This window comes from Antechinus flavipes, chromosome 5, assembly GCF_016432865.1.
Source record: "Antechinus flavipes isolate AdamAnt ecotype Samford, QLD, Australia chromosome 5, AdamAnt_v2, whole genome shotgun sequence".
Taxonomy (NCBI): Eukaryota; Metazoa; Chordata; class Mammalia; order Dasyuromorphia; family Dasyuridae; genus Antechinus; species Antechinus flavipes.
In genome coordinates, this window is record NC_067402.1 from 295074904 (window position 1) to 295098055 (window position 23152).

At 53.4% G+C, this 23152-nt stretch overlaps 1 protein-coding gene across 2 annotated transcripts in view; it reads left to right on the forward strand.

Annotated features, from left to right (window-relative positions):
- The window catches only part of CELSR1 (cadherin EGF LAG seven-pass G-type receptor 1), a 131387-nt gene that overhangs the window by 68428 nt on the left and 39807 nt on the right, over positions 1-23152 (forward strand). For both annotated transcript variants that reach the window (XM_051962839.1, XM_051962838.1), the window contains exons 3-5: positions 5719-5941; positions 9462-9577; positions 10758-10846. In XM_051962839.1, coding sequence (XP_051818799.1) covers positions 5719-5941; positions 9462-9577; positions 10758-10846 — 428 coding nt within the window. The remainder of the gene's footprint in view (positions 1-5718; positions 5942-9461; positions 9578-10757; positions 10847-23152) is intronic.

Genomic DNA, 23152 nt, shown 5'->3' on the forward strand with positions numbered 1-23152 from the left:
GGGGGAGGCGAGGTTTGTCCTGAGGCCTAAAAGGGAAACAGGGGTGATTCTGTGACTGAGGGAGCTGGTGTGGTGCCCCACGAGGATGTCAGAGCTGGGGGGACCTTAGAACAGGGGATGTCAGAGGGGGAAGGGCCTGAGAACAGGGGATGTCAGAGCTGGGAGGGAGCTTAGAATAGAGGATGTCAGAGCTAGAAGCATTCTTAGAAGTCATATAGCCCAATCCCCTCTTTTTTCAACTATGGACACTGAGGCCACAGGGAAAAGATCTTGCCCATGGTTCCTGGGAACCCCAAATTTCTAGCTGCACTGCTGAAGAGGAGCACATTTCTTTCCTATTTCCGAGCTGCCCCCCACTCCTGTCCCTGGTCCCTCCCCATCGTCCCCCAGGCTCTCTTCCCGAGCTGTGCATTATTAAACACGGCTATCAGATTGCAGCTCATCTCCGGGCGCTTGCGGGCGCGCTGACAGTCGCACTCGCCTGGTTTGTGGCTTGGTAGGAGCAGCTTCTCAAATGCACTTCTGAACTTTCCACAAAATTATATGAGGGGAGGCTGAAAGCTGACTCCCAGGTGTGCGGCTGCTGCTTTATTTTCTGTTTGTTGTTGCTGTCATCTCCGTAGTCAGGGAGACAGTGTGGCCTGGTACACGGAGCCTCTGGCCTGGAAATGGCCTAGCACCCGAGGAGAATCCATTCGGGCCCTCTCTGAGCCTCAGTTTCCCTTTTTGTAAAACAAAGCATTGTCCAAAAGGTCCCTTTCAGTCTCCGGGTGCCTGCCTCCTGTGGTGGGAAACTCGTCACCCCCGCCAGAGGGCACAGCAGGGAGCTTTACCCTGAGAGAGCCTCTGACTTTACAAACCCTTCCCCCTTCTCATGGAGCCCTCCCAGGGCGGAGCCCTCCTTCCTTCCCTGGCATCAAACCCAAGTCTGCCCCCCCATTTCTCCAGGAGAGCCGAGTACACGGCTAAGGAGCCCCCCCGTCACCCCGAAGACCTTCAGATGCTTGGGAATAGTTGTCCTTGCTCCCGTTCTTCTCTTCCAAAGCTCCCCGTGCCCATTTCCTCCCTCGGTCCTCCCTTGGTGGGCCGGGACTCTTCTCCATCCATGTCCCCCTTCCCGGACGTGCTGCAGCTCAGCGACGTCCAAACGCTGGCACCCAGAACCCACCGCGTGTCCTGCCAGGCCACAGACCGGGCGCTTGCCCTGCTCCCGTCCCAGCAGCTCCCATTCTCTCACGGCGGCCCCCGGGTCTCCCTGCCGACTCCCCGCGGCCTGCAGCTCCCAGCTGTTTCCCAGACACCTCCCCCCTCGGGATCCCGATGTCCTTGGGACTTTTGGAGCTCACGCGTGGAATTCCCTCCTTTCTCCGGTCCCACTGGGAGGAGGTTGGAGCGTCTGGCTCCAAGACAAGCTCGGGCTTCCCTCCCCCACGCCAGGCTGATGGACAACTGAGGGGGAAGAGTTAGGAGTTTGTGGGGAAAAAAGGTCTGGTCCCTCTGGAGTCGCCAGCCCACGCGTATTATAGACAAAGCCACTGCTCTCCCCCAGAAACAGAGAGTGGATAAAGTGCCAAATCAGGACAATCCGAGCTCAAAGCCGGCCGCAGACTCTGATGGCTGTGTCGCTTCAGCTGTTTGCCTCAGTTTCCTCAACTGTAAAATGGGAGTAAAAAGAATACCTAGCCCCCAGAGTTGTTGTGAGGATCTATGGAGAGACTATTGTTAAAGCACTTAGTCAGTGCCTGGCACATAGTAGGTGCTCTAAATGCTTCTTATTCTCTCTCCCAACTTCAAGTGCTCTTGCCTGTAAATGAGCAGGTTGGGTGGTGCAATCTAGCAGAGTGCTGACACTCCGGGCTAACTCTCAAAGGCCTCTCACTTTCTCTTTTGGAGCCGCCACCCCCGCCTCAAAGCCTGTAATTCTGTCAGGGACCTCCCATGTAGGACCCACACCCACCAATTCTGATCATACAGCGCGAGGCGGTCTGCCCCTTGCCCTCAGGTTTTTTCCAGGCCCGAATCCCATTCAGGGACTTTTTGACAAGGAAACACGGGAAATTTTCGCTGAGAATCCTTATGATCTTGGCAATTAGCTTCTAAACTTATTTACTTCTTTTTAAAATATTAATTACTTTTTATATTTAATCACTAAATAATGATTAGTTAATAAAATACACATATTTACTGATTTGGGATAAATAGTATTTTGCCAACTCCATGTTATTTCAATCTTCTTTTTTTAAATTAGATTTTGAGCTTCAGTGTTTTTTTCCTTCCTTCCCCTCCCCCCAAATAAGGAGCAATCTGACGTAAGCGTGCGATCAGGTAGACATATTTCCACTTGATTCTTGTCGCACAAGGAGGATCCGGACAAAAAGGAAAAGCCCCGAATAAAGCAGAGAACGCGACAGTGCGAATCGCCTGCTTTGATCTGCACTCAGAAGTCTTAGTCCTTTTTCCGCACTGTCCGGGTCCCAGGATCATTGTGTGGCAGGTCCCAGGATCATTGTGTTGCAGAGCGGGCAGCCTCAGATTTGTCAAAGCGCCTCCATTGTGTGGATCTTTGCCTGAGCTCTGGATGAAATCCGAGGGCGCCAGGGGGCGCGGGGCGGGCGGGGGGAGGGGAGGGGGCGCGGGGAGAGCGCTGGGCTTCTCTACAGGTTAAGACAGGTCCCCGGGGAGTGCCCAGCAGGGAGAGGGTTAATGGAGCCTGTGATGCTGACCTCAGAGGGCCCTGCGGAGGAACGGCGCGCTGTCAGGGTGAATAATTAGCCCCTGGCGTTTCTCAGCGAGGAGGCACTTTGTTCTCTCCGGCAGCGGCCGTTTAGGTGTGAATATCCCCATTTGATGGATGGGAAAGCCGAGGCTCAGAGAGAAATAATAAGAATCACCCGCCCTCCAGACTCTACTAGCATCATTTCCAATGAACCCCGAGAAGAGTAGCAGCCCAGCAGAGACAGTAATGTCAATATTGTGGATGTTTTACAAGTGGGGAGACTGAGGTGCGAGAGAGGATGAAACAGTGGGGAGAGCTGGTGTAGAGCTGGAGGATCTGAGCGGAAACCCTGCGTCTGCCCCTTATTCGCACTTTGTTTCTCTCTCCAGGTCTGTTTCCTCATTTGTAAAAAAAAAAAAAAAAAATAGGGGTTGGGGAGGTGGAAAGGGGGGCCCTAAAGCCACGACCCCGTGGGGCCAGTTGAGAAGCTTCGTTGCTTAGAAAGAAACCATTCAATAAGCATTTATTTAGCTCTTTCTGTATGCCAGACAGCATTCTCGGTGACAAGTCTATACATTCGGGAAGGTTACATTGTAACCAGGAGACGACTTATGCGTATCAGATATGGGGAGAGATACAAGGTAACCTCCGGGGGAGGTCTTGTCGGTGCCGGAGGGACTCCCTCTGGTCATCCTCTGGGAAGGCACCGTAGGCGGGAGGGACAGCCCGCGCAAAGGTGTGGAGATGGGACCTGGGGAGGGGGTCGCCGAGACTGTCCAGAGGAAGGAAAGCACGGTGAGTTGCTCCAAGCTGGGCTGGAGTCCCTTTCGAAGGCAGTCGTTGAAACGGAGGCGTCCCAAAGCCACCCGGGGCGCCCGAGGAGGTGCTGCAGCAGAGGATGATGGGAGCTGCGGGGCCGGGCGGCCACTCTCTCTGTTTGTTTGGTCACGGTTCGGCGGCAGCCTCTCAGTCTCCCCCCCTCGCTCGGGCTCCTTTTGTTCTGCAGGAATGTACTGTACCTGGCGGCCAGCACTAACAGGGACAGCCTGAGTGCCAGCTCCTCCCAGCCGGCCGCCTGGCCAAGGCCCTCTGCCTCAGTGTCCTTCTCTGCAGGTAGCCCCAAGAGTCCCAAGAAAGCGCGGAGATCCCGTTTGTGCGGCGTCATACCCACTGGCGGCTGTTATTATAATTATCGGGGTGGAGAGGGATGAGATTTGTCTGTAGATCAATGGTCCCGCCAGTCCTAAATTCAACTCAGTGTGCTTTTATTAAGCACCTATTGTGTACCAGGTCCTGTGCCGAGGGCTGGGTACACAAAGGCGGAAGGCGATCCCGTCCTCCCTGGGAGGCAGCGAGCCGACAGCCGCCTGCTACAGAAGCCATAGTCCAGCTTCTCGGGCCACAAAACATCTTTTACATATCCCAGAGTGTGGCTGCCGTCCTCCAGGGGCTGGGCCGGCCCTGGATACGCCCTGTCCCGAAGCTGGGGGGCGACTGTCTCAGGACAACGGTTTCCTTCAGGGTCCCGGGTAGTTTATTTTATAGTTTCAGCTGTGACTCTGAGAAGGCCCGGCCTGGGGGGTGGGGGGGAGAGGAGGGAGGGAGAGGAGGAGGCTCTGGCTCAGGCAGGGTCCCTTTCTGCTCCAGATCGGGGCGGCCACGGTTCGCCTCTGAGGGAGGTGCTGGAGAACCCGGAGGCTGGGAACTTGAACTTTCCCAGGAGCCTTTGGAAAGTCACATATTGCCTTGTGATCCGAGGGTTATTCGCTTTGGAAATGTTTTAAACTCCTGTGGAAAAGACTGGGGGCCGCCCGCCTGCCCACACTGGCAGTGACTGACCTGTACCCAGCAAGAAAACCAACGGGGCCCCGAGAGGCTGCAGGAACAAACTAAGGGCAGCTGGAAGAGCCAGGCAGAGAGGCCTGGAGCAAAGCAGGGCCGGCGCGGAGCGGGAAGGCCACCGGCCACGGGCGGGAAGGCCACGGGCCACGGGTGGGAAGGCCACGGGCCACGGGCGGGAAGACAGTTTGGCCATAACTCTGACCAGCCATGGCTTCTGACTGGAAGCTCTCAGAGGGTGGTTGGTGAACTGTGCTCTCTCATCACAGATGCCAGGCTCCCTCTCTCTCTGTCTGTCTCCCTCTCTATCCCTCTCTCTGTGTCTGTCTGTCTGTCTGTCTCTGTCATCATCATCCTCCTCACGACGAAGGTGAAACGAGGATAATAACAATAATAGCCTCACTGACCCCCCGCTGTGACGTCAGGATTAGCCTGGGGGCCTCCCTCCCCCTCTGACCACCCCAGGGAGGATATTGCCCAGCTCCGCCCCGGGATGGGGCAGGGCAGGGAGGAGCCCCCTCTCTGCCGGCTGGAGTGGGGAGGGTGGGGGGAGCTTTTCCTCCATCACCCCCCCCCCACCGCAAACCCGGCCAGACATCCCCACTCCTGGATCGGGGAGGCCCCTGGCCAGGTCACCCGCCCTCCTCCAGGGTTCAGTCACAAAGCGCTGGGCCCACGGTCCTGCTTTTAGAACCGGGCGGGCGGGGTCTGGATGCAAACACCAGAGTCTCTTGCCTGGAACACTTGGGTCAAGTGCCGGCCGTCTCCCTGTACCATGAGAAAGCCGGACTAATGACCTTGTCAGGCGTAAATGCAATTCCGTGTGCAGTTATTAAGCACCTACTGTGTGCCGGGTGAGGCAGTAGATAGAACACTAGACTGAGTCAGGACCTGAGTTCAAATGCAGTCTCAGATACTTATTAGCTGTGTCACCCTGGTTACCTTGGAACTTAAAATGAAGGACCTGGATTCAAATCCCGACTCTGGCGCTTAGCTCTGTGGGACCTTAGCCAAGCCACCCAGCTGCTCTAGGCCAGTTTCCACATCTGTAAAATGGGAGAATAATGCCCCTGCCGATGCCCCTGCCAACCTCCCCCTGGGCTCTGTGAGGTCATGGCTGTTCTTCCTCTTCACCTCCCTTTCTGCCTCCCCTCTGCCACCAGGAGAATTCTGCGAAGTGAACGCCCGCTCCGGCCGCTGCGCGCCCGGCGTCTGCAAGAACGGCGGCAGGTGCGTCAACCTGCTGGTGGGCGGCTTCAAGTGCGAGTGCCCCCCCGGACAGTACGAGAAGCCCTACTGCGGGGTGACCACGCGCAGCTTCCCGGCCCAGTCCTTCGTCACCTTCAAGGGGCTCCGCCAGCGCTTCCACTTCACGCTCTCGCTCACGTGAGTTCCCCACGCCCTCGTCCCCCAGAGCGCTCTGTGGGGCGGGCACGTGCCAAAGGCCTTTCCTTCAGGGGCTTCTGGAGCCCCTCAGCGCCCGCTGGGCCCTGGAGGAAAGCAGAGTGAGTCAGCGGGGCCTAGGGGCGGGTGCGGGGAAGCCCACGGCCAGCAAGGACTCGGACCCTCGCTGCTTCTGGCGCTGGGAAATCGGTCCGGTGGCCAAATGGGAGTCTCCTTAGGGCCTATGATTACTTCAAGGCTTGTGTGGACTGCCCCGTGGGGTCCTCGCACCAAGCAGTGACTGTTGAATAGTGCCCAGTTCAGCCTCTGCCCACCACCCCTCGGTGTCCCGGTCCCAGCCACCCTCAGTGTCCCGGTCCCAGCCACCCTCTGAGCCCGGTCCCAGCCACCCTCGGGGTCCGGCGCCCAGGGACTCCCCACACTCTCACGTTTGCCTGCCAGATTCCTCGGGCAGGTGCGATGGGGCGAGGAGAGGCCCGCGGGGGGAAGGGGGGAGTGCTCCTTCTTGATAGTCTCTCACACTGGGAGGTGGATGCCAGCGAGGGGCCTCTGGAAACCGCCCAGACCAGGGGCTGGCCCAGGGTAATTCTGCCCATGATCTGCGTGCAAATTCTGGCTTTCCGAAGCCGGCGAGGGGCGGCTGAAGCTCTTGGACTCGGCTGGGGAAGAAACTGGGGTGAGACCCAGGAGGACAAAGCGGGGAGCCTGGGAGACCAGACCTTTGCTTCCAGCTCCTGAAGCCTCGGCAGCCTGGAGAGTGTCAGGGCCAGCCCAGGACCCAGCATGCATCCTGGCCGCTATCTCCCCCTTTTCTTTGAGGTCCCAAAGGGAGCCTTTTCACACTTGAAGACTGTATCTTGACACCCACATTTTCTGAGTTAAACATGTGACCAACTTCATGTGACCTGTTATGGTAGCCCTTCACCATCCCGAGCTCCCTCCTCTCCTGGACTTCTCCACCTCACCCCTGTCCCTTCTAATATGTGATGACCAGAACTGGACACGACCAACTAGAGTAGAATATCAGCCTTCTAGCCAAGGATACTTGGACCCTAAAGGGCAGCCCAAGATCTTACTCATCTCCTTGGGTGGCAAAGGATACCTTGAGTTACACTGAGACCTCCAGATCTTTTTCACCCAGCCATTATCTCCTCTGTTCTGTACTTAAGAAATATTTATTTTATTTTTTTCTTTAACATTTTTATTTCATCAAATATTTCTTTTTTAACATTGATTTTTATAATAGCTCAGCAAAGATAGTTCTCATCATTCATCTTTGCAAAACCTTTTTATTTATTTATTTATTTATTTATTTATTATTTTTTTAATTTTTATTTAATAATTACTTTATATTGACACTCACTTCTGTTCCGATTTTTCCCCTCCCTCCCTCCACCCCCACCCCTAGATGGCAAGCAGTCCTTTATATGTTGGATATGTTGCAGTATATCCTAGATACAATATATGTTTGCAGAACCGAACAGTTCTCTTGTTGCACAGGGAGAATTGGATTCAGAAGGTAGAAATAACCCGGGAAGAAAAACAAAAATGCAGATAGTTCATATTCGTTTCCCAGTGTTCTTTCTTTGGGTGTAGCTGCTTTTGTCCACATCTTTGCAAAACCTTGCAAAAAATTTTCCCACTCTCCCCCCCACCTCCCCTTTCCCCTAGACAGCAAGCAATCCAGTGTTGGTTAAACATGAGCAATTCTTCAAAACATATTTCCATATTCATCTTGCTGTGCAAGAAAAATCAGATCAAAAGGGAAAAAACATGAAAAAAATTAAGCAAACAAGAAACAACAATAACAAAAAGTGAAAATCCTATTTTGTGATCCACATTCAGTCCCCATAGTCCTCTCTCTGGATAAGGACGGCTCTCTCCATCACGAGTCTATTGGAATTGACCTCATTATTGAAAGACCAAGGTCCATCACAATTAATCATATAATCTTCTGGCTATTGTGTCCAATCTTCTGGTTCTGCTAAGTTCACTCGGTATCAGTTCATGTAGCTCTTTCCAGGCTTTTCTGAGATCAGCCTCTCACCATTTCTTACAGACCAATAATATTCCGTTACACTCACACACTGGCTCTTCTTCAGCCATTCTCCAGCTGATGAGCAGCCATCAATGTTCAGCTCCTTGGAAGTGGACTTTTAAAAAAACTTTGAAAAAGTTGAACTTTACTTTTACCTCTACTCATTTTTTAGCTTGTTTTATTATTTATTTTAATTCTGATAGTATATACACATATACTATCATATATTTATAATTATGATTACCTTCAGCCCACCATTCCAGCTTGGAAAGAGGCTTAGGAGGGAACGCATGCCCAGTGAAACCTTTGCCTTGCCCCAGATTCGCCCTCCAGTGAATCCCTCCAGGGACGTCCCGCCTCTGGTCTCCGGTACCGCAGATCTCTCCCTTTGGGGCCTCCCCGCTGCTCCCAGGAAGGCCTGAGCCGCTCAGGGTCCCCGATCTGGGGCTGAGTGTTTGGCCAGGAAACGAGCACTTTTCCACGCCGGAGACCGACACGGATGTGTCACGGATGTGCCGGCCGCCGAGCCCTGGCCTTCCTGCATTCCAGCCAGCGTGCGGTTTCCTGGCTCCCGGGGCCGAATTCCGAACTTGTCAAGACTTGGGCGGGACCCGTGGCCTTCAGAGACTCCAGCCACTTTTTGGAAAGCAGACTCTTAAGCAGGAGCAGCTCGGCTGCTCCCGGGGGCTTGGAGAGGAGAGCCGAGTCAAGGGAAACCAGAGGCTGCTGCTGCTCGGCCATGCTGTCCTGCAGCTCGCGGAGGGTCTGGAAATCAGGGATCCGGGCCAGCCCCTGCCCCCTCCCCCCTCACACACAGGGAAGCGCCTTTAGGAGCTGCGGGGAACTGAGTCCCCATCTTGCCCTTTGGGGAACCGAGGCACCTTTGGCTCTGCCCAGTACACCAGACGCCTTCTCTGTGGTTTTGAGAAACTACAGTCAGTGAGACCTTGGAGGGGTCAGCAATGATCTCATCCCCCTCCTGCAGAGAGAAGGGCTGGACCGATGGCCGCTCGAGGCTGCTCTGGTTTGGTAAAGACCACAACGTAGGGGAGACCAGCACCCAGGAAGCTCTGACTGTGCCGGGTACCGGGTCTGGCACGGGGGCTGTCAGACATAGATGGCAGAGTCCCTACCTTCCTGCTGCTTCTGGTCCCCAGTGGGTTGGGCTGGCTGGCCTGTGGGTGGGGTCCTGTCCAGGGGGTGGGGTCCCATCCGGTGGATGGGGTCCCGTCCAGGGAGTGGGGTCTGCCCTGCAGATGGGGTCCCGTCCGGTGGATGGGGTCCCGTCCAGGGAGTGGGGTCTGCCCTGCAGATGGGGTCCCGTCCGGTGGAAGGGGTCCCGTTCAGGGGATGGGGCCTACCCTGCCGATGGGGTCCTCTCCCCCAGAGCGCCCCTCCCTCCCAGCCCCTGCACCGCGGCCCTTCCCCTTGGGGCCCCTCCCCAGCTGCTTCTCTGTCCCCCAGGTTTGCCACCAGAGAGAGGAACGCCCTTCTCCTGTACAACGGCCGCTTCAATGAGAAGCATGACTTCCTGGCCCTGGAGATCATCGAGGAGCAGATCCAGCTGACCTTCTCAGCAGGTGCGGCCCCTCCTGGGAGCCCAGGCCCCTCCCCGCGCCCTCCAGGCCCGGCCGGCAGCTCCCTGAGGATGGAAGTCCTGGTTCAGGGACACTGGACACATCCCCGCCCCCCTCCCAGCTCCGTTTCTCCCCAGCCCCCAGCGCAGGGGACCGGAGTCTCTCTTGCGAGTGAATGACTCCCCTCGGGGACTGGGATAATGACCAGTTAATCTGTAGCCAGGCCTTTGTGGGAAGGGAGCCTTCTGCTAATGGGGTTATTGTCTAGGGCAGCATGGGGGGGAGAATGAAGAGGGTCTTTTCAGGGCGAACTCCTGGGGCTCCTAATACAAAATAATCTCATTAAAGCCCGGAGGGTTCCTTCCTCCCTCCTCCCCCAGCCTCCCACTCCCCCCCTTAATTAGGGGCCAGGAATTCCGAGCCCAGAGGCCCCCAGGGCACTTCCCCTCTGCAGTAACAATAATAAAAATAAGAACAACAGTAAGTAAAAGTTGTTTGAAGTTCGGCCAAGCTTTAGAATCTTATCCCGGGCTACTGCCCGGGAAGGAAGGGTCCAGTTAGCTACAGATGGGGAAACTGAGGCAGACAGGGTGCGGGGACCCAGCTGGGCACAGAGCGGGCGGTGGCTGCCTCCGGCCCTGGACAAGCGCTGGCACAAAGAAGGCCCTGGGGGGAGGGCCCGAGGCCGGGGAGCCCCTCCCAGGAGCAGTCGGGCCTTTAAGCTGGCAGAGGGCTCTCCCCAAATCTCAGCTCCCTGAGCCAGGGCCGGGAGAGATCGTCCCAGGGGGCAGCCGGTGCTCAGGGAGGAGCAGGGCCGGGCCTCAGTTTCCTCGGCTCTGTCCGGGGGGCGCCGGCTCAGGAGGCAGAGGCCTGGGGTCAGATCTTGCGTCTGCCACGACCTGCCCGGCTGGGACTAATTCCCTTCCTGCTCTAAAACGGGGTGCGAGGCAGGTCCCCTCCCGGCTCTTGGCTCTGCCCCTGGGCTCTGCAGGAGGGACGCTCCCTGCGCCAGAGTCAGGCCCCGTGTCCCTGGGCCTTCTGCAGGCTGACACCCCCGCCCCTCCCCCCGGCGGAAGCCCCTGCCCTCCCTGTCCCTCCCCCTCCCTCAGTCCTGGTCTGGCCGCCGTTGCCCCGGCAGGGCGGGGGTGTGATGAGTGACCGAGCCCCCTTTCGCCCCCTGCAGGAGAGACGAGGACCACCGTGGCCCCCCTGGTCCGGGGGGGAGTGAGTGATGGCCAGTGGCACTCGGTGCGCGTGCAGTACTACAACAAGGTAAGCGGCGCGCTCCTTGGTTCATCTACCGGTGCGTTCTGTGTAAGCATTTATGCAGCGCCTGCTGTGTGCAGAGCCCGGCGCTGGGGGGGCACCTGGGTGGGGACAGGGCACACGGAGGCGTCTGCTTTGTGCTCCGGAATCCTAGAGAAACGCAACTCAGAGACGCTCCATTGAGAGCATCCCAAAGGCCCCGGTGTGGGAGGGAGGATTTGTGAGGAGGGGACGTTGGCCGGAGGCTGGGGCCGTGGGGAGGGGGCTGTGGGGGTGAAGGGCCCACGTTCTGGCAAGGACCAGCGGGGAAGGCTGGTCGTGGGGCAGAAGCAGCCCCGGGGGGAAGGAGGACAAGGGTGTTCCAGGGAGGCAGCGTCCGTTCTGCTTCTTCAGAGGGCGGTGCTCCCCTTGGGGGCCAGGAGCCCCCTGACGCCCGAGGGCGCCTGATGGTCTTTCTGGGCAGGATGGCCCCGGGGGCTCTTACCCCCAGGAAGAGTCCAGTTCTGGGCCCTGAGGAGCAGGAGCAGGGGGAGCGAATGCGGGAGAGGAGGGGGTGGGCTCGCAGGCTCGGGATGATGTGGGGGAAGGCGAGCGCTGAGGAGTCGGGGACTGGCTTCCTCGGCACCGGGCCCTCCCCCGTCCGCCCAGTGCCCACCCACGGGAGACGCGCCATCTGGAATGGGGGGCTGCTCCCTCGCTGCGAGTCTAGTTCTCCGACCTGCAAAACGCAGTTAGTGGGAAGTGCTATCCCTGCCGAGCTCGGGTTAAGTTGAGCCAAAGGATTTCTGTAAAGGGTGGGTGTCCTGGGGTCTCCCCTGGCTGCCGGGGCCTCCCGGGGAAGGCTCCCCCTTCCAGGCCGGGCTCACTGGTCACGTCTTCTCCTTGAGCTAGTGTCCCGCCGGAGCCGGTGAGGTGAGGGGAGCAGGAGCAGGGCCCCTGGCCCTGGGAGGATCCTCGGGGGTCATGGAGTCCCACCCAGTCAGGGGGAAACTGCGGCCTGGGGGGCAGTGGGCTGTGTGAGCAGGCCTAGGAGGCGAGATCTGAATCCAGGCCCTCGGCCTCCCCAAGGGCTCCTGAAGGAGAGCAGACGTGGGGGGGGAGAGGGGGTTGCTCCCCCCACAGGCGGGGTCTTTTCATCCCCACTTCCAGAGGCCCCAGAGGAGGATTAGATCTCCGGGGAGGGCCAGGTGGCCCGCCTGAGGTCACCGCAGGGAGGAAGCACGCGCCCTCCGCCAGTAATGGGTTTGATCCCCCTCCACAAAAGGCGTCAGTGCAGGGAGCTTAGGGCCCGGGTGGTCCCGGCTGAAGTTTACTCAGGGACAATGAGAAATGTCAGCTCTGCACCTGCCCTCCCAGGGGGTGGGGGAGTGCTGGGGAAAGGTCCCACCTCCTCAGGAGGAGCTCTCTGGCAGCCCAGAACAGGACAAAAAGGGGGGCTGCGCAAAGCTCTGGGCTCGCGCTGGGTCCGCGTGTCGGGTCCCAGACCCAGAAGGACTCTGGCTACAGCCAGACTGCACGAGGCTCCAAGTGCCGGGGCCGGGACTTCGTACCTCATTCTGACAGCAGTGGGGAGCCATGGACAGTTCTTGAGCACGTGAGTGACATGGTCACAGCTCTTCTTGGCAGCCTTCTCTTGGCAGCCATATGGAAGATGGATGGAAAGAGGAGCGACAGAAAGGAGGCTCCTGGAGAGGTAGCAAAGTCACAGATCTGGTTAAAAAAATCATTCCCTTGTGTGCCTTACTGAGCCTATTTATCAAATGAACCAGGGGCTCATATACATATATAGTCGCATTTCCTCGAATTAGTGCCCTTTGTAATCCTGTCTATTGTATTTATGCCTTTGTGAGTATTTTGTAAGAACTGCACAAAAAAGAGGTTTTAAAACTTCTAGATTGGAGCTGTAAAACCTCCTCTCTGCATTTCACAGATGGGATAACTGAACCTAAAATCAAAGCATTCCCCTAATAGCCTCAGTTTCCATTTCTGTAAAATGGGAATAATAATACCTTATCGCCCCACCTCGACTTCCCAAGACTGTGGTGAGGAAAGCAGTTTGGAAAGCTCCGAAACTGCCTAAAAATAGAACTCGGGCTCTTCTTCAGCTTTGTGAGCCTCGGCGGCGACTGCCGCGCCGCAGGCTGGTAGTCAGTTGCAAGGCTTGCTTATTTCCCTCCTGCCACTCGAGAGGGGAGTTCTTTGGACCTTCTTGCTGCCAGGGCTGAGCCCCTGTGCCTCTCCCCTCTGTTTGGTTAGCAGAAGCCTGTGCAAATCACTTTCCATGGAAGCCCTGGGGCCTCGCGCAGGAATCCGGGGGGATGGGCAGGCTTGGTATCGCAGAGCTTTTCTTTCTTGATTTTTTTTGGAAGGGGCTGGGAGGGACTGAACCTTTCTAAAATGTCCCCACCCTGCACTTCAAAGAAGGAAAAGGGGGGGAGGGAAGAGGAAAGAGGGAGCCCAAGAGCACTTGAGGAATAGAGTGTTACGAAGTAATGGATGTAAAGAGCTTGGCCAGCCTTCAGGGGCCCCCAGAAAGGCAAGATTATTCTCCCCGTGAGTGGTGAGTGATGGGACGATATTTGCAGCCTACAGAACCTTGGGGGAGGCGGGGCCTAATGGCCCCAGAATCTGCGGAGGAAGAAGAGAAGGGCTTCCCATGAGACCCCGCGGCTCATAATCAGTCCTTGAGCATTTATTGAGCGCTGACTGTGAGCCTAGGACAGGGATGCACAGAGCTCCAAGAGATTGAGTTAAATCTCCCAGTCACAAAGCTGAGAGAATCTTGGGGGAAAAGGGGACAATCGTCCACCCCCCAGTGGGAATTAAATCTCGCTCACAAAGGACAGAGGCTTCCTCTGAAATCCAGCCCTCTGCCCAGCCTTGAGACTCCGGGCTTAGAAGTACCCAGAAAGACGTTCCTTTGAAGAGAATAAGCCCATCGGGGAATTCTGGGAATTCCCAAGACTTAGCTCCAGCATGAATCCTTGGGTTCACCCCATGGCGCCTTTCTGGGGCTCTCTGTCTGGGGAAACCATGAACAGCCCGACCCTCCGACATCCTTGGAGAATGAATCCTACAATCAAGGCACTCCCTCAAAAGCCTCAGTCTCCACTTCTGTGAAATGGGAATAATAATACTCTATCGCCCCACCTCAGCTTCCCAAGATTGTTGTGAGGAAAGCACTTTGGAAACCTTCAAAGTTGGCTGAAATGATTCAGTTTTCTGAGCCTCAGTTGACTCTTTTGAAGAACGAGACTGGTATTTTATTCCTAAGCTCGTTGGAGAGTTACAAGGAAAAGCCTCCGACCACAAAAGAAATAGAAGCCGTTGCTGTAATTATTGACTTTTCTGCACCTCTTGAGTAAAATGAGACCCATGACAGTTGTGGCCCCTCCCTGGAAAGGTGGGTGCGGAGAATGTGCATTGTCAGCCTTAACACAGAGAGCATTGTTTGATCATCGGTGCCCTCTTTTTACCTCAGTTTCTTCTCCTGTAAAATGGGCCAAGAACACTTGCAAGGAAAGGCTTCTGTAACCCTTGAAGCACCGTATAAATGTAGGTTATAATTAACGCCGGGCGCGTAAAACTTCCCATGAATGCTGCTTTTGAAACTAGTCTGTTCAGGAGACAGAGGGTTAATTAGGCAAGGGTGTCACAGGACCTAGCCTCAAAGAAAGGGAGGATGAAAGTGTGCTTGGAGCCACACGGAGGGTCAGCCCCGAGGGTAATCCTGCGTCTATCCTTTCCACCCCCATTATACAGAGGGGGAAACTGAGGCACCCGGAGATGGCACAGCTCCTTGTCCAAGGAGGGAATGTCTGTTCCCATTCCGGCGCTTTTACCCCTAGAACACAGGACTTCCCTTGGTGTGAAGTTGTTTGAGGAGGGAATTGTGGCCCCTGGCAGGATCCTGAGACTACCGAGTCCATTTTACAGATGAGGAGACTCAAGTCTGGGAAGGGTAGGACGGGCTCCCCCTAGTCGGAAACCGGTCTCGTTCTCGTGCACCAGCCGCCTAAGCAGCCTGGCGCAGAGGCCTCGGGGGCCAGCTTTTGGGGAGGAAAAGGCTTTTTAAAATCCTGAAACCGTAGACAGGCTGAGGGAGCCTGGGAAACCTGAAGATAAAGGGCTGGTTTCCAGCGGGTCCGCGATGTGCTGCGGCCGGGCTCCTTTGTCCCTCTCTGAGCGCTTGGTCCCTCCCTCTGAGCCGCCAGTGGGGATCAGCTTTCAGGTGGGAGCCCAGCTGGGATTCAGGCCGCCTCCTGCCCCGCGTCCCGCCCCTCCGTGAAGGCCCTGCGGGCCGGCCAACCCCCGCCGAGCTCTCACTGCCCCCTCCAGCCGGGCCCCTCCTAAAAGGGGCAGCTTGGTGGGAAGAGTCTGGGAGCGTGCGTTCGAATCCCAGCCCCGCTGTGCGGTGCTAAGGTCCATTCTCCACGGGCGCCGGGCCTTTCTCTCACTCGGGGGAGGGGGGCTAGGTGGGCTCCGGGGTCCCGCCATTGTGACCCCCCCCAGCCCCGGGGGCCAGGCTGCCATGAGGCACACGCTGGACTCGCTGACGGAGGCGGGGGGTCCGATGCGCTCTCTCCTCCCGGCTCCGGGTCGAGGGCTCTTTGATGGGTCGGAGGCACCTGCCCCGGCCAGGAGCTGGCTTGGGTTTCATTCCCCCCCCACAGATGGTGCCCGACTCTCCCTCCGTCTGTCTGTCCCTCTGTCCGCAGCGATAGGAAAACGGTCATGTTTGCCCTCCTCCCCCAATCAGCGGAGCGGAAAGATCCCCTCATCTCATTTCCTTTCCCCATCCCGGCCGGGCTGCTGACAGTCACCTGGCAGGGGATGCGACGGCGCTATGGCAACCCCGAGCCACGGGCAGCTCGTGCAAACCCCGCGGGTGGGGGGAGGGAGGGCTAGCCAGGCCAGGGAGAATCGTCATTTTTTATTATATCGGCTCAACCCGACCATGGGCAATTAACACTTTCTAGTTTAGATCCGACTTTATTTGTGCAAAATCTGTTTTATAGCCGTGGTTCCTGTGTTTTATAGCACAGGGTTCCTGTGTTTGTTTTGGCAGGCAGACTCCCAAATATTACGTTAGCTACAGCTATTTAAAGGGCATTTCTCTATCTCTTGCTGTGGGCCCTTTGTTGGTCATCTAGAGAAATGCTGATGATTTATGGGAGTTTACTTTGTAGCCTGCAATTTTGCGAAAATTGTTATTAATTTCAACTCATTTTAGTCAATTCTCTAGGATTTACTAAGAATAACATCTGCAGAGAGTGATAATTTGTTTCCTCTTTGTCTACCCTAATTCATTTAATTTTTTACCTTTTATTTCTAGTGAGATATTAAATAATAGAGGCGATAATGGGTATCCTTGCTTCATCCCCGATGGTACTGGGAAAGCTTCTAGCTTATCCCCATGACAGATAATGTTTGCTGATGGTTTTAGAGAAATATAACATCATTTTACAGTTTAGTTTTTCCTATTTTTTTCTTTTTTTCCCTATCTTTTCTAGTGTTTTTTTTTTTTTAAAACTGGAATGGGTTTTTTTATTCTTCTGTTTTCTAGTGTTTTTTTTTAAAACTGGAATGCGTTTTTTATTCTTCTGTTTTCTAGTGTTTTTTTTTTAAACTGGAATGCGTTTTTAATTCTTCTGTTTTCTAGTTTTTTTTTTTTTTAAACTGGAATAGGTTTTTTTATTCTTATGTTTTCTAGTGTTTTTTTAAACTGGAATGGGTTTTTTTATTCTTCTGTTTTCTAGTGTTTTTTTTTTTTTTTAAACTGGAATGGGTTTTTTTATTCTTCTGTTTTCTAGTGTTTTTTTTTTTTTTAAACTGGAATAGGTTTTTTTATTCTTCTGTTTTCTAGTGTTTTTTTTTTAAACTGGAATGCGTTTTTTATTCTTCTGTTTTCTAGTGTTTTTTTAAAAACTGGAATGCGCTTTTAATTCTTCTGTTTTCTAGTTTTTTTTTTTTTAAACTGGAATAGGTTTTTTTATTGTTATGTTTTCTAGTGTTTTTTTAAACTGGAATGGGTTTTTTTATTCTTATGTTTTGTAGTTGTTGTTTTTTTTTTTTTTAAACTGGAATGGGTGCTGTTTTTTGTCAATGATTTTTTCTGCCTCCATTGAGATCATTATACGACTTCTGTTGATTTGATATGGTCAATTATACTGATAGTTTTCCTGATATGGAACCAGCCCTGCATTCCTGCTATGAATCACACCTGGTCATAGTGTATAATCCTTGTGATATATTGCTATAATCTCTTTGCTACTGTTTTATTTAAATTTTTTGCATCCATATTCATTAGGGAAATTGATCTATAATTTGCTTTTACCTCAGTTTCTTTCTTGTTCATTTTTTGGGGACATTTATCTAATTATGAGAACAAAAAGTTGAGTTTAATTATCTATTTGCTTCTTTAATTCACCTTCTCCTTCAAAATTTTAGATGCCGTATCCTTTGGTGCATATATGTTTAATATTAATATGATTTTATTGACAATGGTGTTTTAAAGCAAGACATAGTTTCCTTCCTTATCTTTTTAAATTAGGTCTATTTTTGCTTTTTTTTTTTTTTTTTTTTTGTCTGAGATCATGATCGCTACCCCTCTTTCTTTGCTTCAGGTGAAGCATACATAATACATTGTTCCAGCCCCTTACCTTTACCCTGTGTGTATTTCTCTGCTTCAAATGTGTTTCTTGTAAGCAATATATTGTGGGATTCTGGTTTTTAATCCATTCTGCTTATCCACTTTTATCTCTAAGCTCATCTCATTCACATTTATAGTTATGATAAGTGTGAATTTCCCACATGCTATTTTCCCCTTGTTTATCCCCACCCTTTCCCTTTCACAGGTATTTTACTTTTCATCAGTGTCTTCCCTAGTCTACCCTCCCCTTTTTTTATTTCCTCCCCTTTTTACTTCTTTATAGAGTAAGATAGATTTCTGTATTCGGAGTGTGTGTTATTCCCTCTTTGAGGTAATTTAGATGAGAGTAAGAATGAAACTTCCCATTCCCTTCCATTTTCCCTTCCAGTATAAAATTTCTTTCATGTCTCTTTTATGTGGGATATTTTCTCCCATTCAATATTCCCCTTCTTCCAGTGTAGTTTTTTTCCCCTCACATTTTTATTTTGTTTTTTGTTGGGGGGTGTCATGTCATCAAAGTCTTATATCCACACCCTCTGTCTATATATCCTCCTTCTAATTGCTCTCATAGTAATAAAGTTCTTAAGAACTTTATTACAAATATTATCTTGCCATACAGAATTATAAACAGTTTAACCTCATTGAATTGCTTGTATTTTCTCTTTTATGTTTCTTTTTTTTAAATCTTTTTATGCTTCTCTTTAGTCTTGTGTTTGGAAGTCAAAAATTCTGTTCTTTTAATTAGGAATGCTTAGAAGTCTTCCATTTTGTTAAATGTCCAGTTTTTCTCCTGAAAGATATTATTTAATTTTGCTATGTAAGTGATTCTTGGTTACAATCTTAAGAACTCTGGATGAATATGTAGAAGCTGCCAAATTCTGTGTCATCCTGACTCCAGGATATTTGGATTGTTTTTTTCTTTTGCTGAGGCAATTGGGATTAAGTGACTTGCCCAGGATCATACAGCTAGGAAGTATTAAATGTCTGAGATCACATTTGAACACAGGTCCTCCTGACTTCAGGGCTGGTGCTCTATGCATTGCACCACCTAGCTGCTCTGAGTTGTTTCTTTTTGGCTGCTTGTAGTGAATTCTCCTTTGTTTGTGAGCTCTGGAAGTTGGCTATGATGTTCCTGGGAGGTTTCATTTTGGGATTTCTTTCAGGTGGTTGTTGTTGAATTCTTTCAATTTTTGTTTTGCTCTCTGATTTTAACATATCAGGTCAGGGTTTTTTTGTTTTTTTTTTTTTTTTTTTTTTTTTTTTTTGGATAATTTATTGAAACATGTTGTCCAGGCCTTTAAATTTTTTTTTCATTTTTGATCATGGTTTTCAGGTAGTCCAAAAATTCTTATATTACAGTTACTTTTCCAATGAGAAATTTTACATTTTCTTCTATTCTACTTTTTTGATTTTGTTCCATCTTATCTTGATATCTCATAGCGTCATTAGCACGTGCTCATTTCTAATTTTTAAGGAATTATTTTCTTCAGTGAGCTTTTTTTGCTTTTCTGTTTGGCCAATTCTATTTTTAAAGGAGTTTTTTAATCTGGTAAAATTTTCTATCTTTCCCATGCTTTTGATTTTCTTTCATGATTCTCTTGCATTACTCACATTTCTTTTCCCACTTTTTCTTCTCCTTTTAAAAATTGTTTTTAAGCTCTTCCAAGAATTCCTTTTGATCCTGAAATCAAATTACATTTTTCTTTGAATCTTTGCAGCTTCACATGTAGCCATTTTTAACACTTGTCCTCTCCTAAGTTTATGCCTTGATCCCGTCACCATAGGAACTTTCTAGAGTCAAGTTCTTTTTTGTTTGTTTGTTTGTTTTGCTCATTTTTCTGCCCTTTTTTGTGACTTGGTGTTTTTATGTGAGAGACGCACTCTGGGCCTGCCCTGTCCCAAGCTTTTTGGGCTGGAGCTCAGGGTCTTCCTGCTGGCTTCCCCTGCTTGCTTCCTCTGGAGAGTGGGCTTCCCTTCTGGTTTTTACTGGGGGCACAGTCCCACGTTGAGCACCTCTGGATGTGGGTCTTAGCTTCCAGCTTGATTCAGGGGTGGAGCCTTGCTGCTATGGTAGCAGAGTCTGGGGGCTGGGGGCTGGCCCTGAAAAACAGATCTTGTTGCTGTTCTGTCTCAGAGGTGGGGCCCTGCTGTTGGGTTGCTATGGAAACGGGGCTCGGATCTGGCTTATTTGTGTGAAAAGTGTTTTGTCATGGTGTTCATATATAGTTCCTGAGTTTGTCTTGGCAGATGGACACCCAAATATTTTATTTTGTCTCGTTATTTTAAGTGGAATTTCCCTATCTCTTGCTGCTGGGCTTCCTTAGTAAGGTACAGAAATGGTGATGATTCACGTGGATTTATTTTATATCCTGCAACTTTATTAATTGTTCCAGGTCGATTTTTGGACGATTCTCCTAGTACGCCGTCATATCATCTGCAAAAAGTGATAGTTTTATCTCCTAGTTGCCTATTCTAATTAAAGAAATTCTTGCCAACGCTAACATTCCCAGCACAGTATGGATTAATAGCGGTGATAACGGACGGGTGTCCATTCGTGTCGCCCTGAAACAGGGCCTCGGGGGCTCGGTCTCCAGTTGTGGGCTTCGCTACCGGTCCGCAGGGGGACCCAGGCCTCTCAGGTGGTTTGTGCTGGGGCCGCTGTCGCTGAGGTACGGCCCTGCTGGGTTGCACGGAAGGCCCACTTGCCGAGGGGGCCGTTGGCCTGCTGGAGAGTGGCCCTTGACGGTGGATTGTCCCGGGCTGGGAGCCTTTCTGCAGGCCCTTTGCTGTACAGCTGCTGCTGCTACTCCTACTGCTCTTGGATCTCACTCTCCCAGTAAGACAGACTTCTCCCCCCTCCCCAAACAACTAGAAAACTGCCTCAGAATTGGTCTGGAGGAGGGACGCAGCTGACCACTGCACCAGGACAGTTCTGTTTTCCCGGAGAGCAGATCCAAGAACTGCCGCTCACAGCAGGAGGCCTGCAGAGTTACTTGGAGAGAAATTGGGGGGAGGGGGGGCTTCAGAGGCTTCCTTCCTCTCTCCACTGTCTCGGTAGCAGAAGTCCTGTTTTCTGTCTTTCTTTAAATCCCAGCACACTGTAGGTACTTGCTGGAGGTGATCAGTCTAACTCCTTCATTCCCAAGTGGGGACTCAAAGGTCCTAGAAGGGAATGATGGGCAGAGGCAGGATTCGAATCAGGGCCTGCTCTACAAATCGGCAGGACTCGAATCCAGATCCCATCTATCACTCCAGAACTCTTCCCACTGGCCCCGGTTTTGGATCTTCCCTGAGGCTCCCCTTTCTTGGCAGCCTCGAGATGCCTTGTGGAGGAGGGGGGGAAGGCTCTCCTTCCCAAGGGTGGCAGATTTTCTGCCTCGGTAGTGCCGGCCCCCTTGTCTACAGAGGCTTTACCTTCTCATGGCCTGAAATACACAGTGAGGGCCACCTCTCCTTCCAATTGTGCAACCTTATCCCGGCAGCCTTTCCTGGGGCCATTGTCCCCCAGGAGGCGGAGAAGCTGTTGGAAACCCAAGCCTGCATTCAGTAGAAAATGCCTTTCTGCTCCGGTGCACTCTCGTTCAGGAAAGCCCCGTCCCATCCTCCCCAGGGTAGGTCCCTCAGGCAGGAAGTGGGCCCATCAGCCTAGGGGGGCGGGGAGGAGGGGAAAGGTCCCCCTCCCTCTCTGGCCGCCATTGGACCAGGAGGGGAGTGTTTTTAAAAACATGTTTTCCACCATTTATTGATGTCTACACATCCAAGCTGTTTCCAGACACACCCAGCTCGACCGTCCCTCACTGAGCTTCCCTGAAACAAAGAGCAGAGCAGCAGGGCCGGCCTGAAGCACCCCAGTGACTCCCACCGCGCCTGGCCGGCTGCCTGATGAGACCGAAACGCCCGTCCCCTCCTGCCGGCCTTCGTGTCCCCCGCCCCCTGCCCCCGCCCGGCCTGGCCGGGCCTGTTCCAGAAAGGAGGCTCTATATAAAAATCACAGGCCGCTGGCAGGGCCACACAAAAGCGGGCTGGCGGGTGACAAGGCCCGAGGCAGGCCCGCCAAAGAGAAGCGGGCCCTTTTCTGCTCTCCACTTCTCTCTCAGAGGCCCCTGGGAGGGCCCGGCCATGCGGGAGCCCCGGAGCCCCCCTCCTCATTTAGGTTTTCTCTCACTGGCCATGAAGTCGGGGCAGGGTGCAAGTCGTCCCCGCAGAGGAGAGGGCCGAGGTCGGCTTGTGTCCAGCCCCGGACGGTGGGATCGTCCCGTGTCCTCCTGGCGCCTGGCAGCGGGCTTTTTGACTTTTCCATTTGGCGCCGTGTGACTCTGGGCACGTCACTCCCCTCCACGAGGCTTTGCTCCCAGGGGGGCGGATCTCTGCGGGCCCCGACGCCCCGGAGAGGGGAAGGCGCCTTCTGAGAAGTGATTCCCGTGGGGTGCCCCCTCCCCCCGTTTGTCCCACCGTCACACTGGGCAGAACTGGAACGGGGTGTTCTGTCGGAGCGCAAAAAAAGCAAGAACTTCACAGCAGCTGTAGCTCCCGGAGGGAAGGAGTTTGCTCCAATTCACTAAGAGAAGGGTAAACGACAATAACTCTGAGTCCGGCCTCTTCCCCGCTGCCTGGCCAAAATCACAAACGCCGGGAAGCCGGCGCTGCAGAGACAGCCGCAAGCTGGCCCGAGCCTTCGGGAAAGGCCGTTGGGAGTTATGTGAAAGTGACCCAAATATCCGTACCCTTCGACCAAGAAAGATCCCATCCCCGGACAGGAGATTCCCACGGGTCAAGGAGGAAAAGAAAGAGCCCCTCGTAACCAATTCTGTGGGATGGATTTCCGTTTTGTGGCCGTGTGACCTTGACCTCTCTGGTTCTCCATTTACTCTTCTGTGAAATGGGCGGGCAGTGGAGGACGTCTAGAGGCCTTCTCAGCTAGAGCAACGGCATTTATTAAGCACCTACCAGATCTAGGGCCCCAACGCTTGCCCTCAAGGGGCTTCTGTTCTAGCTGGGGAGATGCCGGTCGGGTCCAAGAAGCCCAGATACGAGCGGGCGGGCCCTGCAGCCGGGCCACAGGCTCCCCGAGCTCCCCTGGGCCCAGGCTCACTCCCCACTGGGGGCCGCTCCCCGTCCCCCGCCGCCCCGGCTCCTGGCGCCCCATCCGGCCGCCCAGCCCCCCCGCTGCGGCTGCGTCTGAGCAGCGGTCCGCCACCACTGTAATTTGGTAAACAGGAGCTTAGCTTCATGAAAGCTTTGCTGAACTTAAATGCTCCCGAGGCCCTTCCTCTCCCCGTCTAGTATCCATCCCCAGAAATGTAAATTACAAGGTGTCGGCTGGCTAATGGTGGGCTTGGGGAGCCTGGAGCCGCCTCTGCTCGGGACGGGCACACCTAGTGCTCGGGGGGCACCGCCTGTGCTCCTGTGCTCGGGGGGCACCGCCTGCGCTCCTGCACTCGGGGGGCACTGCCTCAGAAATGGGGCCGGAGGGGGCGAGGGGCCGGGGGTGACCTGTGGGCCGCAGTCAGGCCTGGCAGGGCAGAGGGCCCCACCTTTGGTCCCACTGCCACCTTCCATCCTTGCCAGCCTGGGACCATGGGCAGATGCCCGCAAGCATTGATGGTGGGCACTGCTGTGGGCCAGACTCCTGCCGGTGAGCAGATTCACTTCCTTGGCCC